This window comes from Vulpes vulpes, chromosome 4, assembly GCF_048418805.1.
Source record: "Vulpes vulpes isolate BD-2025 chromosome 4, VulVul3, whole genome shotgun sequence".
Classification (NCBI taxonomy): domain Eukaryota; kingdom Metazoa; phylum Chordata; class Mammalia; order Carnivora; family Canidae; genus Vulpes; species Vulpes vulpes.
In genome coordinates, this window is record NC_132783.1 from 58,533,126 (window position 1) to 58,550,122 (window position 16,997).

Here is a 16,997-nt window from a genome sequence, read left to right on the forward strand (position 1 = left end):
AAGGATCAATCAGTCTTGCAGTTCTTGGGCCTAATGATTCAAAGATTTTGGTTTTTTTTAAAGATTTTATTTATTCATTTGAGAAAGAGAGAGAAAGGACGAGTTGGGGGGAGGGGAAGAGAGAGGGAGAAACAAACTCCCTGCTGAGCAGGGAGCCCGATGCTGGGCTCTATCCCAGGACACTTGGGTTCATGACCTGATCCTAAGGCAAATGCTCAACTGCCTGAGCCACCCAGGTGCCCCTCAAAGATTTTCATAGCCAAAAGCAGTCTGAAGATGGCAGGTTTCAAATATTGGATCCAATGACTTTTAGTATTATTTAAGGATATCCAGGGTATTAAAAGCATAACGTGTAAGTGTTAATGTTTGGTTGTAGCTTATTGTTAGAAAAATAATGATGAAAATAATTCCCATAGAATGAAATAACTTTGGGGTTTTTTATTGCTATCTGAATAGTCCTAAAACTAATTAAAATTTCTGTTTCTTCTCCTTGGTGTAGCTTATCAACCAGCCCAGCAGTATTCCTTCGGAACAGGGGGGTCAACAATGTATCGACCTCAGCAGCCTGTTGCTCCTTCTGCTTCAAATGCTTACCCTAACACCCCTTACATATCTCCTGCTTCTTCCTATTCTGGGCAGTCTCAGTTGTATGCAACACAGCACCAGGCCTCTCCAGCTACCTCCAGCTCTGCTGCTGCTTTCCCTCCTCCCCCTTCCTCTGGAGCATCCTTCCAGCATGGCGGACCAGGAGCTCCACCATCATCTTCAGCTTACGCACTGCCTTCTGGAACAACAGGTACACTGCCTGCTGCCAGCGAGCTGCCTGCGTCGCAAAGAACAGGTCTGCGCTTGAAAGGGATTTGGTTTGGCTCCCTCCTTTATTTTTTCATGAACACGTGGGTGGATGGAAGGGTATTATGTCTAACTCTTTGTGAACTGAGTAATCTGAGGTGTTGATTGAGTTTTTATAACAAATTCTAAAACGATTTCTAAAAGTGTGATCATCCCATAATGAACTTTAGTTATGAAATGAGGAAAGCTTTAGAACTCCAAAAGGGTAAGAGTATATAATCTGCCACTGACCTTAAGGTAAATATAAGAAATTAATTGGCAAGATAAGTGGTAGTCAGAACTAGATTTAATTGAAATTAACTTCTTTATAGCAGAACTTTGTTCTGTTTTTACTGAAAAGTTTTCAATCTTTAAAATTATTCTGTGCCTTAAATTCTCTCATGGAGATTAAATAGTATAGCATCTTAATGAGAGTGTACATAATTTTATGTTTATTTCTAAAAATGAGGCATCTTGATATGCTTATCTAAAGGAAAAAGGTGAGAGAACACAACTCTGACAGAGAGGATCCCTAAGATGGTAGAAGGTCAGTGCATAGTAGTGCAGCAGTTCTTCATTAAGACAATACCATCCTCAGACATCTTGGGAATTTCAAGGATTAGATTGATAGATAGTCTAACAGTATAGTTGTACCTAAAATTTTCTAATTAAATCATTATTTTGAATTATTTTTATGGTGAAATAATTTTGTGAATTCTTTTTATATCATATTACAATAAAAGCATTTAATTGATTTTTTTATGGGTAGGTTATATTATCTGATTTTCATTTGGGGATAGTAATAGGGGCCTCAAAAGCATGTGGTATAAAAAGGGATCAATGAATCAGGGTGAAGAACCACTAACCATATTGGTTTAAGAATGCAGGCTTTGAAATTTGACTCCTGGGTTTGTAATCCAGCTTCACTGAGTTACTTAAACTTCTTCAAGCCTCCATTTCCTCAGAATAATAACAATACCTGTTCATAAGCTTATGAAGAAGATTAAATGGATTAATATATTAAAACATTTGGGAATAGTGACTGTAAAATTTGCTGTGATTACACAAAACCTGACTCAGAATTAGAGCTCTGTGCCTGTTGGTATTTGAAAATAGTTTCCCTTTTAGATTATAACTGATATTTTTGAACTAGAGGGGCAAAGAGATGAATGAATCTTTCTTTGCTACTAATACTGAAGTTGCTTTTGGGGAATCAAGTATATATATATATATATATATTCTTTTAAGCAATAGCTGTAATTACTGAAAACACCATAAAATAGGATCCATTGAGGAAGTATTCTTTTCTAACAAAGTCTTATGGGTCCAGGATGATATACCTATCTCCTCTCTTCTCTAATACATAAAATAAACTCCAAGTACCAGAAATCACTTACACACACAATATCCATATCACCCTTTGCTGCACAAATAAAATTTAATGTTCAATATAAACAGTTAAATAGGTTGATATTTTAGAGAGGAGTGCTAATTCAATTGTAGAGTTCAAAAAATTACCTTCTAAAACCTCAGTGAGTGAGAACAAAATCCATTCTGAATAGTTGGACAGTAGAGTTCTTGATTGAAAGATTGGGGTTCAAAAAAAAAAGAAAGATTGAGGTTCCAGAAAATCCCCACTTAAAAGTGATGCAGGGAAATAGGGAGATGAATTATCATTTATTGAACATACGTTGGACATGTACCATCATTTGCCATATATTTTCTTATTTAATTCTCAGAACCATGAGAAACAAATATATATATATTTTTTAATTGATGTGAAAAAACTTAGTTTCTTAGGAGTTGAACTCATGGTTGCATGGTAAGAGTCTCCAAGTTGAGATACAAACTCAGGTCCCTCAGTCTTCAAAGCCTGAGTTCATTCTTTACCAGATGGTGTAGTCCTGACTGACGTAAGCAATAGAAGTACTTAGTTATCAGTTTGGAATTACAAAAATCATATAACAACTCTGTTTTAGGCATTTGTCACTTCATCATCTAAGTTAAATATTTGCATGGGTATTTTTTTTTCTCCTTAAGCAAAAGTGTATTTGGCCTCGAAATACTTTGCTTATATACAAAGTAACAGAATGTTCTAACCTGGCTGAGAAACAGTTACTAATAGGAAGAAGAAGCAAACATTTTTCAGTATTCAGCATGTACTAAGCCAGCTGCTTTGTTACCCTCTTGCATGTTAATAGTCTCTTGTATTTTAATTAATAGTTAATTTAAGCTTTACCATATTTTATTTTTTTATTTTCTAAAAATCTTGTTTATGGTATACAAATAATTGTGACTGAAAATTTTATCTTTTTCCTTATGTGTCTTAGTTCGTATCATGGTTCTCTATAGGACTTGGAAATTCCATTTGTCCAGTGAATAATTCTTGACAGACACTAGGATTTGCAAGGCCTGTAACTATCAGTGAACCACAAAATTACATGCCTGAGGCTCAGAGAGACTAATGTTGAAATCATCAAAACATTCATTCAGTAAATTCTTAATGAGTACTTGTTTGGTCTATAATCAGAATTACTCATGGCAGAGTAGGGAAGCAGAAAAGGATGATACGTTTCTAGTGAACAGCACATAGCTTTGTTATAAGTTGGAACATAAAATTTATATATATATATATATTTTTAAAGATTTTATTTATTCATGAGAGACAGAGAGAGAGAAAGGCAGAGACACAGGCAGAGGGAGAAGCAGGCTCCATGCAGGGAGCCCAACATGGGACTCGATCCCGGGTCTCCAGGGCTATGCCCTGGGCTGAAGGCGGCACTAAACTGCTGAGCCACCTGGGCTGCCCCTAAAATTTATATTTAAGCCAAATTTTGGAAAGCCTTAAATGCCAGGGCAAGATGTTTATAAATTCATAGAGTTTTTATGAAGGGATTTGAACTGCTGAAAGGCATGATATAAGTGGTACTTAAAGGGAGGTTAATCTGGAGGTGGTGGTCCTACAAAATAGATTGTGGGGGACCCCTGGGTGGTTCAGTGGTTTAGCGCCTGCCTTCAGCCCAGGGCGTGATCCTGGAGTCCCGGGATCGAGTCCCACATCGGGCTCCCTGCATGGAGCCTGCTTCTCCCTCTGCGTATGTCTCTGCCTGTGTGTGTGTGTGTGTGTGTGTCTCATAAATAAATAAATAAAATCTTAAAAAAAAAAAAAAGATTGTAGGCCACATGGTAGAATCAGAAGCAAGAAGAGGCCTCTCTCATTTCTAGACATAAAGTAACAACAGCCTAAGTTAGGATAGTACAGTGTCCTTTCCATGGTGCAACACTGACAAAGCAGGAGGTTTTCTCTGTTTTACTCTCTACTATAATTAGGATACTGCCTGTCAACCCCCGCCCCGCCCCCCCCCCCCCCCCCCCCCCGCTCCTGAGTTAATGTAGGCTTATTACTAAGGGAGAGCACTTTCAAACATGAAGGCCTTAGGATTTTACTAAAAACATTGTTGGAGTGCCTGGGTGACTAAGCTGATGAAGCATCTGCCTTTGATTCATGTCATGATCCCAGGTCGGGCTCCCTGCTCATCCAGGAGCCTGCTTCTCCCTCCCCTCCGCTTGTGCTCTCTGTTGCTATCTCTGTCTCTCTCTCTCTCAAATTAATAAAAAAACTTTTTAAATTGTTTTCTGGTAAAATGGCCTTCATGCTGTCATGAAATTGTCTTTGAGTGAACATTATTGATTTTGTTAAACAATTGGAAGATTTAATTTAGGTATGTAGTCTTGTGCTTTGTCAAATACAGTAGTCTTGAAGGGACATAATGTTACATATTTTCACAAAACAGTGTCCTGAAAAAAATCTTTTTAAATTTTCATAAACACTCCTTACTCAAATTATAAGTACTTGGTTTTAACCTTTTAAGTAAATGGAAGGAACGAGATAACCTCTCATTACTTTTCTTTAGGTAATTGTGTTTTATCTTGTATCACTGGAAGATGACCTCAAGGATTCATGTATTTCTAAACTTTAATTTTTAATTCTGTGATCCTTTTGTTTTTTAAACATTTTATTTATTCCTTTGAGAGAGAGAGTATATGAGCAGGGAGGGGGAGAGGCGGAAGGAGAGAATCTGAAGCAGACTCCACATTAAGCTGGAGTCCGTTGCAGGCCTTGATCCCATGACTACCATGAGATCATGACCCGAGCTGAACCAAGAGTCTGATGCTTAACTGGCTGTGCCACCCTGGCGCCCTAACCCCTTTTGTTTTTAATGTGACATGCTAGGCTTAAAGAGGACAGGGGAGATACAGAAGGATGGTCTGTTCTCTCTGTCTCAAATTGTCTTCTAGCCAAAGTCTCCATACCACTAATAATTTTCTGTGAATCCGCTGAGAAGTATATTAACCAAAGTATAGATCCCACATTATGCTTCTGAAAGAATACCTAAGAAGGTTCTCAATAAGAGGTGGAATTCAAATAAAGATAGTATGTAACTCCACTCCTATAGGTAAAACCAAATAGTTCCCTCTTTTTTTCCCAAAGACACTGTGGAGAATTGATCCCTACACTAAGGTGGATAAGGGTCTCCAATACCATGCTGTATTCAGTTTTTTTTTTTTTTAAAGAATTTATTTATTTATTCATGAGAGACACAGAGAGAGCGAGAGAGGCAGAGACACAGGCAGAGGGAAAAGCAGGCTCCATGCAGAGAGCCTGACGTGGGACTCGATTCAGGGTCTCCAGGATCACGCCCTGGGCTGCAGGCGGCGCTAAACCTCTGCACTACCGGGGCTGCCCTGTATTCAGTTTTTAAATTAATTTTTCCTTGATTTTTATTCATTTTTCACTATAGGATTTTTAAAGAATAAAATTTTAATTACCTATAATTCTACCACCCAAATATAAGCACTAATATAGGCTTATTTATTCCCTTCATATACCTATATACATACTTATATGTATGTCTGTATGCATATATTAAAAATATTTTAAAAAAATATTTTTGAAGTGGTAAAACATACTAACATAATTTTTAAATGTATACTTCAGTGCCGTTAAGTACATTCACATTGCTGAAAAACCATAACCACTATCTATGTCTAGAACATTTTTGTCGTCCCACACTGAAACTATGTACTCCCTACTCCGCCCAGCCCCTGGTAATCACTCTTCTACTCTGTCTCTGTGAATTTAACTACTCTAGGTATCTTGTATAATTAGAATCACAATATTTGTACTTTTGTAACGGCTTACTTCACTCTCTCCAAAATTCATCCATGTTGTAGCATGTATCAGAATTTCTTTCCTTTAAAGCTGAATAATATTTCACTGTATGTATATACCACATTTTGTTTATCCGTTTATCTGCACATGGGCATTTTAGCTATTGTGAATAATGCTACTTGAACATGGGTATACAAATATCTGTTCAAGTCTTTGCTTTTCAGTTCTTTTGAGTATGTAACCAGAAATTGAATTGCTGGATCAAATTCAATATTTAGTTCAGTATTTAATTTTTTGAGGAACTGTTATACTGTTTTCCACATCTACACCAACATTTGCTGTTTTCTGTTTTTTGGTTTTTTTTTATTCTGAAGAATTGAAATCATGATATTTATTCCTTTGAGAGAGAGAGTATACAAGCAGAGAGGCGGAGAGGGGGAAGGAGAAAGAATCTGAAGCAGACTCTTCTACAAACACATACCATTTTACATCTTAGAGTTGTTGTTTTTTGTTTTTTGTTTTTTTTTTCTAGAGAGTGAATGCAAGAGAGCATAAGCCGAGGAGGAGGGGTGGAGGGAGAAGGAGAGAATCTTAAGCAGGCTCCATGCCCAGCTCAGATATCAATATGAGGCTCAATCTCATGACCAAGATGACCTGAGCCAAAATCAAGAGCAGGCATTAACCAACTGAGCTGCTTAGGTGCCCCCTTATAGTTTCTTAGCCTTATACCGTGAACCATTTTTCATGCCCTTTAGAGTCATATCATATAGTAAAAAGAGTTAAGAGATTTATCATCTTTTTTCAAGAAGTAAAAAATATTATCTTTTCAGTTTTATGAGAGAATTATGTCTAAGATTAGACTATGCTGTATTGATTTTTCTAAATGAGTACACTGTGTTGGTTTTTTAAAATGCTGACCAAGAGTCTGATTTTGCATGTCAATAATACTGTTTCCTAGAGATACTTACAGTGTTCATGTAGCTTGCTTTATCTAATGTGGCTATTAAAGTGTATTTATAGAGGTCAATTTAATTATGTTTTTAAGAAGTCATATTTAAACAGTCAATTTAAAGACATAAAAGCAAAAAGATGGAAAAGGGTTAGAGTTCTAGCTGAGACAAAACTGCACTGAATTGATAAGAGATTTGTAAGAGATTTGAATGAGGATTATCTGGGCTGAAATAAAGCATTTGGATAAATATATTGCATAGTTTGAGGTTCGGAGGATTTAGACATACTTTGAGGGAGGATTTTGATTATTGTACAACTGTTACTTCCTATTCAACAAGACATCTGCTCCTCAAGTTATGTGAGCTAGCTCATTGGCTATCCATTCCTATTGCAAGGCTTTTTGTTTCTAATTTTGATGAAGTGTCATTCCTAATTTTGAATTTGATTTAATTTCATTATAAATTTGGAGTCATTTTACCAAAGAGTCCTATGAAGTTGCTCCCCAAACATTTTTGTGCTAGTAAGTTTGTGAATTTTCAGGATACCCTCCCAGGGTTTGAGTCACTGCCATGAGAAGTTAGAGGAGAAACTGCTATCATCTCCTCTTGCCTCTCATGGGGCAGGAGAAGAAGACATACTGTTGAAACTACTTTCTGATTAGAAAAGGGTCAAGGCCAAGGTATTTCTGGTACTTTAGGTTTGTAATATACGGACTTCCTCCACCCAGAAGTAGAAGTCATATGCTAGAGAGTACATCTGTAGTTGTGTATCAGGTCAGTCCTCTGTAATAATGCACACACAGTGACTCCCAGGGCTTTACTGTCTGTAGTGCTATGAAGTTATATCTTGCATGAGGAGTTAGGTTGTAAAATTGTCACATAAGGCAAAAACGGAAAATCATTTATAAAAAATAGGAAGTCTTTGATCACTTCTTTCTTTAGTTAAGCTTTTATGAAGAAGTTGGCTTGCATTAGGAGCCATATTTTATGGAAAACATCTGTTGAAAACTCCACATAGATTTCAAGCTAGGGATTACCTCTCCCACCTCACAATTTCTCTGAGGCATGTGCTGCTTGATAGAGCTCAAACTAAATTGGACTCTGTAATTAATTGCTGTATTCTTTTGGTTCCTCTATCCCTAGGGGAAGAGAGATGAATTTCCGTAGTTATAGATATGTGAATATAATGTACCTCCACTGCATACTTTTGATTTGAGATTGGGCCTGGCCTGACCCTGAGTATCTGACCATTTTGGCATTGCTGTGTTAGTTTTCAGCCTTTTTTCCTCTTGTCCACTGCCAGAAACTTCAGTTCTCCTAAGTGGTTTTTGGAAGACCTGTACTAAACAGTCTGCAAATCCATATATTCTTACAGAAAAGACCATATAAAATGGTTACATATTTACTGGCCTGTTGTCATTTATCTTCATATTCATAGTGTGACATGAATTCCATAAAATTACAGTTTCATCAGGATGCAGCCCCCATTTGCCTCCCAAATCTGGCAGTAAAGTGGCACTACCTTGCTAAGATTGTCTGATATTCTTTTCTTTAATAAGTACAGTGCTGAAGTCTGGCAGGACAGTGTGGAAAGCCTCCCATTGTTATTTAAATCCCTACTAAAAGGGGGCTTTGCCCAGCAAAGCATTGGCATTACTTGGGAGCTACCTGGAACAATAGAATCTCAGGCCTCTCCCTATACCTGGTGAATTAGAATCTGCATTTTAACAAGATCCTCAGTTGATTTTGATTGACAGCTTTAAGTAGTACAAAATGCTCTCCACCACACACACACACCTCCAGTGGTATTATTGATCAAATAGTAGGGGAAAAAAAATCCATGCAGACAGGGAAATATTTTAAATAGGCAGGAACAAAATTTTTTCTTAAAAGAAACAAGTACCACAGCAAGAGTGATGTTTAAGAGTTAATTGAGAGTTAATTGAATCTCACACAACCTAAATGAATTCAATTTACCCAAAAACTGATTATAGATAGGTATTTTTTGTGACTTGATAAAAAGAAATTTTTTTTCCTTATAAAATTCATTTGTTCTTTTTCGGGTTGATGGAGAAGAAGCAATTACAAAATGAGGAGTTTAGAATGTTTTTGATGCTAGTACTGTTTAAATGACTTCTGCATTTTGTCTACAGAAAATCAGTCTATGCAAGACCAGGCACCTATGTTGGAAGGTGAATTGGTTATAAAATATGTCTTTGGAAATTATGCAATCATTGAATATAGTTAATGAATGGACATTCACAATAATGCATGTGAAACTCAAAGTTGATATTCTAAATCTGATCAGTATCATTTTTTAATCTGACTTCCTAATCAAATCAAATCTTAGAGCTGATTGATTTAACATGGTGACCTAGTAGCTTCAAATCATTAAGGTCTTCTATTTTATATGATCATAAAGACAATGACTATATCAAGATTGTCTTAAATAGGAGTAAGATTAAAAGGTGATGAGAGAGATTTGAATGATTTTCTGTGTATTACCAGAACCTTAAGAATTTAAGCAGATAGCAGCATATAGTTTAATATTTTGTGATTAGTTCTTGAGTGTTTTGAGGCTTATTTGGCTTTCTGTCTCCTAGTAAACTTGTAGAAAATTAATTCCATTTTTAAAATCAAGACAAATGAAGGATGCCTGGCTGGCTCAGTCAGAACATGTGACTCTTGATCTCAGAGTCTTGAGTTTAAGCCACATGTTGGGTATAAAGATTACTAAAAAAATAAAATAAATTTCAAAAAAATTAAGGCAAATGAGTGTATGGTGGTTAGAAGATACTGTTTTTTAAAAAATTTCTGTGGCATTATGTATGGATCACAGGTTTTTTGATCTGCTAAGCAATTTTGTTGTGATTTAATATCATGGATATCAATAAAACAAGTAAAAGGTAAAATACTGAAAGAATGTTTAATTTGTTGTAAGAAGAGTAATTTTTTGTCTTTAAACATACAAAAATCAATGAGATGTAAAATGATCACATTTTGATTTTAAAACTATCCTATTTCTGGCATGTTTTCTTTAAAGATACTGGCATTAAAGTACTTAATGAATGCTGCTACTGATGTCTGTTTTTCATTTTGAAATGAAGGTTTTGGGGGGTTTTTTAGGGGAAATTTACTAAAGTTGACTAAAGTTTAATTTTGTATTTGCTGCCAACCTGGAATTTGTTTTGTGGCATTAAAAAAGTCTTATCACAGATATTTAAGTACTTTCTATTGTATAAATAATTCCTAAGGCAAATATGATAAAAATTGCAGTGTAGTTGGGACTTTTTTTTAACAATGTTTCTACCATATGGATGATTTGCTTATATTGAATTGCTCCCTCGGGAAATAGGAAATTGTTACTTTTATTCTTTTCTGTATGTTGAATATAGCAAAAGCATTTTTTATTCTTTTTTTTTTTAGCAGACTCAAGTGATTAATTTTTTTTTATTAGGAGAAAATTCCTAACTGATCTTGAAGGTTATATATACATCAATGTATACTTTAATAAAGACTTCACTATCCCTAAATTTAGTACAGTTCTTTCACTTTAAATGAAATAATACCAAATTACCTTGCCTACTAATCCAAGGCCTGTAAATATTTGAAGGAATGAGTTTGAGAATCCAGGGCCACAGGGTGATCCCCAAAGCTCAGCTGGTAAAACTTTTGTGATAGTTATCTTCGGGGTTAAGGCAGAATTTTTAATGTAAGATGTATATAATTGAGTTTTCTTCTTTTCAGAATTCTAAAGGAAAATGCCCTTTATTATCTGTTATAGGTCCTCAGAATGGTTGGAATGATCCTCCAGCTTTGAACAGAGTACCCAAGAAGAAGAAGGTACTAGAAAAAGATGTCCATCCGTTTGCCTGCAGATGTTCTATTGATCACATAGCCATCTGGAACACATCACCTTTTTCACTAATCCTTTTAAAAGCAAAGCTACTGACTGAGAGGTTTAGAGTGTATTTTAGCTTGCATCTTCTACTCCATGAAGGGAAGGGAAGGAAGGAAAGGAAAGAAAAAAACTAAACAAAACAAAACAAAACAACCAATATGGTGGTGTGAATTTAACTCCCATTAGAAGACCAGATGTAAATTCCTGACAGTCTCTTACAAAGAATAGGAAACAAAATTTTCCAATGATTTTTTTTTCTCTTTGGGTTACTTTGGTCTTTGGTTTCCAGCAGTAGTCATGAATTTGGTAATTATATTTTGGACTATTTTGTCTATCACGTATAATATGAGTGAAGAAATAATCTTGTAGCTGAACACTGTTTAAATGTCAGTAACTGTTGAGAGCTGATGGACACAAGACAAGATTAAGATTCTTCTTTCCTCTCAAACATTTCTACTTTTTTTTTTTTTTTTTTTTTACTTCTGGCAGTCTTTCCTTAAATATAGTAATGAGAGGCCATAACAATAAAAGTGGGAGGCACTAAATGAGCAAAAATCCCTAAAATTTAGGTTCGTGATAATCAGAAGTTTAATCTGCTACTTTTAATATGATTGAATTGACAGGTAATATCTACTTAGTGATCTAGGAAAAGGGGTATTATATCCTGATCACATTAAATACAAACATACATTTGGCATATCTGATTTCACTATTGCTAGATATAATTCTCTAGACTTTGACATCCTCTTTCAAAACACCATGTTTTGGCTCTCCATATGAGAGGAAGTGTGGAAGACAAAGGGGAAACTGAGAAGTCCAGTTTTTGAGCTCTCCACCCCTCTTAGCCAGATCGGCTCTGCTTTTAGGTTTACTCTAGAATTCTGCATAAAAGTTCATTTGAAAAAAGTATTCTATTTTTTTTAAAAACTTTTAAACCTTATTTAAAGGTGAGGAAATAATTCTTTTTCTTATACTTAGTGTCTTTTATTTCTGTCTTTTAAAAGATGCCTGAAAACTTTATGCCTCCTGTTCCCATCACATCACCAATCATGAACCCTTTGGGTGATCCCCAGTCACAGATGCTGCCGCAACAGCCTTCAGCTCCCGTACCTCTGTCAAGCCAAGCTTCGTTTCCACAGCCACATCTTGCAGGTGGCCAGACATTCCATGGCATACAGCAACCCCTTGGTCAACCAGGCATGCCATCATCTTTCTCCAAGCCCAATATTGAAGGTGCCCCAGGGGCTCCTATTGGAAATACCATACAGGTAACAGTGAATCTGCGAAGGTGGAATGTAGAGATGGCTCTATTTAGTTCTTTTTTTTTTTTAATGTGTTATTAACTTCCTTTATTAATGAACATCTAAATTTGGTTTCAATTAAGACAACCTAAATAAAAAATAGTAACCCTTCTTTTAAGATTGATCATGCATGGGTATTATTTTTCACTTACATGGCCATAAACTTTCTAGAAGTGGCTCATATATTTGCTTATGTATGTTTACACTAACTTGACAGTTGCAGTATTTCACTTGACCTAATCAGGAGCCACAATATAAGATCAATTGAATTCCGTATTTTCAGCCAAGCTTGCTAAACAGAAGCTATTTTCAAAGGTTTTTCCCTTTAAAATATAAAATAAAAATGTAATGAGTTATATTTTTTCTTGTGTAAGAGCTGGTAATATACAGCCTATCTTCAGGTGGAGCTATAAATTTGTACCTGCTTTTCACAGATAAGCAACTAGTCAGTTGGCAGGGTTCTAGACAATGAAAAATCACATATAACTGATTTAGACATATAAAGATAAATATTTTGATTTGTTCATGAAAAGTGAAGAGCTTGGGTCAAAGTTAACATAAGAAGAGGAAACAAATCGTTGTCCAGAGTGTAAAACTAGTTCTATTTTTGTCTTTGATTCATTGAAGTCAAATTTATAAAGTTATATCTCTATCATAAGGGTATACTTTACTATTAAGAGAGAGTTCTGCCTAAGGAACTTCTAAATATTAAAAGTTGCATTATAAAAAACAGTGTTTTGGTGGAGGTAGGAACTGACTTCTTTCCACAGGAATATTAATTATAAAGATCCATTGCTAATTTTTTTTTATTTTTTTTTATTTTTTTTTTATTATTTTTTTTTTTTTTGCTAATTTTTTTTTAAATGATTACAAGTCTATGCTATTTTAGGAAGCTACCCAGCCATTCACTTTTGTTTAGACATGGGGTTCCCATGCTGTACTCATTTAGACCAGAACCTCAGTTACCATCAGAAGGGAAAGCTGCACAGGGAACGCTTGTTTAGCCAGGCCATTATATCCAACTACTTGCCTACCTGGATGTCTCTGAGGCACCTCACACTCAACATTTCTAAAACCCTATTCATAGTCATCCTCCCAAACCCAGTCTTCAAAACTTGGTGTTTCTTGTTTCTGTGAACTGCACTGTAATCCTTTCTATTTAATCTAGCCAAAAACCTGGGCATTGTCTTTATACTCTTTTTCCTTCAATCCCTCTTTCAAATCTATCCCTAAGTTGTATTGATAGCATTTTAAAATTTCTCTCAAATCCCTGGTCTATACTAAAGTCTGGGCTATGCCGCGTTCATCTCAGGTCTTCAGCAGTGCAGGAGCCTCTAACTGGTCTGCCTTTGACTGATCTATCTGGTCTTGTTTCTGCTTTGCTTAAAACCTTGCTCTCCAGATAAAGACCAAAATATTTTACATTGCCGGGAAGCCATCAGTTTCATACTTCTCCTTGATGTCTCTCTGCCCCAGCTACACTAGCCTCCTTTTAGTCCCCTTGACATGATGTCATGATCCTTCCTTTATACAAGTTCTTCCTTTGACTGGAAGGCTTCTCCTTTCCCATTTAACTGGTTAACTCTTACTTGTCCTTCTGATAAAATTTCCTGAAGAGAGCTTTCCCCTCAGTTCAATTCCAGTTATAATGTCTGTTGGTTCCTTAACATTAACTTCTTAACATTAAATAAGCAATTAAATAGCAATACAGTTGCTATTTTAAGTGTATTAATGACATTCTATTTTTTAACTTTTTTTCAAGTAACATCTTCATTAAGATATAAATGTCTGTAAAGTTTTTGTTTTATGGGGATCCCTGGGTGGCGCAGCGGTTTGGCGCCTGCCTTTGGCCCAGGGTGCGATCCTGGAGACTCGGGATCGAATCCCACATCAGGCTCCCGGTGCATGGAGCCTGCTTCTCCCTCTGCCTATGTCTCTACCTTTCTCTCTCTCTCACTGTGTGCCTATCATAAATAAATAAAAATAAAAATAAAAAGTTTTTGTTTTATGACACTTTCTTTTTCTTTATTAGCCTATAAACTGCCAGAGAGCTGAGATCACTTCTGAATTGGCTTGCAAATACATAGCCAGTGCCTGGCACATAATTGCCTAATATTTTTTGAATGAATGAACTAATAAATCAGAACTTTAAAAACTTAAACATTCCTTCTTTGTTTTTCCAGCTATGCATTCAGTAACATGGTGGTCTCTTCCATTCCAACTTTTGACTTAATCTTGCAGTTTGATGATAGCCCAGTTACCAGCCTCCAAGAGTAAACCAAAGACTAGAAGAATGCCAAGATAAATGAGCCAACAAGCAGAGCAAGCAGCCACTCTAACTAGCCAAACTTTTTAAATGCCTGTTCTTTTTATTTCCTACTGGCTGTCTACTTTGCACCAGATACATACTGTAGTGATCAGCATATGTTCCATAATTGATCAGATACTTTATATCCAATTCTGTTTTTGAAAATCAAAGCTGTAGAAGCCTGTACCTTCTACTGAATATGTGATTTTCATTTTACTTATCCCAAGGGATTTCACATGTTAATTTGTCATTTGATTTTAACAGCCTATCTACAAGGTAGTTAGTTGGTTTCTCTTTGTCACACTTTTAGGGCTTTGTGTATAGGTAGTTTCTGGTCATTTCTGGTCATTTTATGATATTATTTCTTCCAGCATGTGCAGTCTTTGCCAACAGAAAAAATTACCAAAAAACCTATTCCAGATGAGCACCTCATTCTGAAGACCACATTTGAGGATCTTATTCAGCGCTGCCTCTCTTCAGCCACAGATCCCGTATGTATTTTTTTCTCATATTTTGCTTATTTAAAATAATCTCATTTATGGAGCTCTTCTGTAATTGCACAGAGTCTTACAAGATACACTTTAGAAGTTTGTACAATAGTAGTAAAACTAGCATTTACATAGTTTGCTTTACATATAAAAATGTATTATAATTTCTATTATATATAAATAATTTAATCCTCACAATAACCCCAGGGTTATTAGTCATCTTTATTTTATTGATGACCAAATTAAGGCAAAAAAGCAGTTAAGTAATACCCAAGGTCAGAGCCAGAATTCAAACACAGTTTGGGTCCAGAATTTATGCTCTCAGCCACTATCCTGTATTGCCTCTCATCAGCAAACCTCATGTTTGGCACTTAAATAGAACAGAATGGTGGTGTGTAAGAAATTCAAGTTTAAAAAAAAAAAAAAGAAATTCAAGTTTGGGCTTTCTTTCTGAGTTTAGAGCAAAGTTTTTAAAAGTAGATAGATAATCTTATGTATAACTTTGCAAAAATCTTGGAACACCTAGGTGGCTCAGTGGTTGAGCGTCTGCCTTCGGCCCAGGGCGTGATCCTGGAGTCCCAGAATCGAGTCCCACCTCGGGCTTCCTGCATAGAGCCTGCTTCTCCCTTTGCCTTTGTCTGTCTGTCTGTCTTTCTCTCTCTCTGTCTCTCATGAATAAATAAAATCTTTAAGAAAAAAAAACTTAAAAAAATTGTTTTAGGTATTAGAGTCATATTCATAGTTAAAGCAACTGGTTTTATTAGTTTACCTAGAGGATGCCTGTGTATTGGCAACAACAAAAATCCTACAAAGCTGGTCTTGTTTTAGATGAAATTTCAATTTCTGCCAACAAACATTGAATATATTTATTTATCCACTGGCCACTTGTCTGCTTGAAAAACAGCTTCTGGAATTTGTTGTTTCATAAAACATTGAGTATTAACATGTGCAGCTTTCTTCTGGTCTTTTGGAAGGCTATTCCCTGTGTTAAATATGTCAGGAAAGCAGAAGCAGGGAAAGGTTAACATAAACCTTCGTGCCTAGCATTCTGGAAGTGATGGAAGCACTAAGCAAGGAACAATGAGCAGATGAAGCAGTCTAGCATACACTGTCCCCTGTGAACACCTCCAAATAGGGCACATTCAAAAATAGAAGAGTCCTAATAAAAATGAAGGAAAACTCCAACCCTCCTTCAGGCATGAGTCAGTATAGGGCGGTTGATAAGACACCTAGTACACAACCCAGCTCAATAAATTTTTGTTGAGTTTAAACTCCTCTGTGTCAGCATATCGTCTTCATTCTGGGTCCAAAGGAGCCTTGGGCAGAAGAGAACCACAAAAGACAAACTGTTCCTATAATTCCTATAAATAGGGGAGAAGTCCTAATAGCCTGTCCTGTCCAGCTGACTCTGCCACTGGGGTAGGGCTTCTGCTGGTAGGTAGATGAGATTAGCTTTGAGCAGGGACTGTCAGGGTTCCCCTCCATACAAATCCTTTTAATCACTAGCTGGAATCATTTTTGTGATATGGCTTTATTCCTCTTTTTACTTGAGTTATGTCCAGACACCACCATAATTTTACAGCATGACTTAGTTTGTAATGTTATCCTTGATAGTGTCATCTCTTCCTCCTTTTTTTTTTTAATTCATTCTAGGTGTATGATATATTGATTCGACAATTCTGTGCATTACTCAGTGCTCATCATGATAAGTGTACTCGTTATCCTGATCACCTATTTCACCCATCCCACCCACCTTCCCTGTGGGAAATGGAAAACATCATATTATTTTCTATAGTTTAGAGTCTGTTCCTTGGTTTGTCTCTGTCTGTCTCTCTCTCTCTCTTTTCCCTTTGGTAGTTTATTCTGTTTCTTAAATTCCACATATGAGTGAAATCATATATTTGTCTTTCTCTGAATGACTTATTTGATTTAGCATTGTACCCTCTAAGCTCCATTCATGTTATTGCAAATAGCAAGATTTCATTCTTATTATGACTGAATGATATTCTGTTGTATATATATATATACCACATCTTCTTTATCCA

At 36.0% G+C, this 16,997-nt stretch overlaps 1 protein-coding gene across 50 annotated transcripts in view; it reads left to right on the forward strand.

The window, feature by feature from the left end:
• The window catches only part of SEC31A (SEC31 homolog A, COPII coat complex component), a 76,893-nt gene that overhangs the window by 53,604 nt on the left and 6,292 nt on the right, over positions 1-16,997 (forward strand). For 12 of the 50 annotated variants that reach the window (XM_025998193.2, XM_072755799.1, XM_025998186.2 and 9 more), the window contains 5 exons: positions 500-841; positions 9,108-9,146; positions 10,739-10,797; positions 11,860-12,123; positions 14,836-14,955. In XM_025998193.2, the coding sequence (XP_025853978.1) occupies positions 500-841; positions 9,108-9,146; positions 10,739-10,797; positions 11,860-12,123; positions 14,836-14,955 (824 nt within the window). The remainder of the gene's footprint in view (positions 1-499; positions 842-9,107; positions 9,147-10,738; positions 10,798-11,859; positions 12,124-14,835; positions 14,956-16,997) is intronic. The other 38 variants (XM_072755806.1, XM_025998189.2, XM_072755794.1 and 35 more) reach the window with 4 other exon arrangements.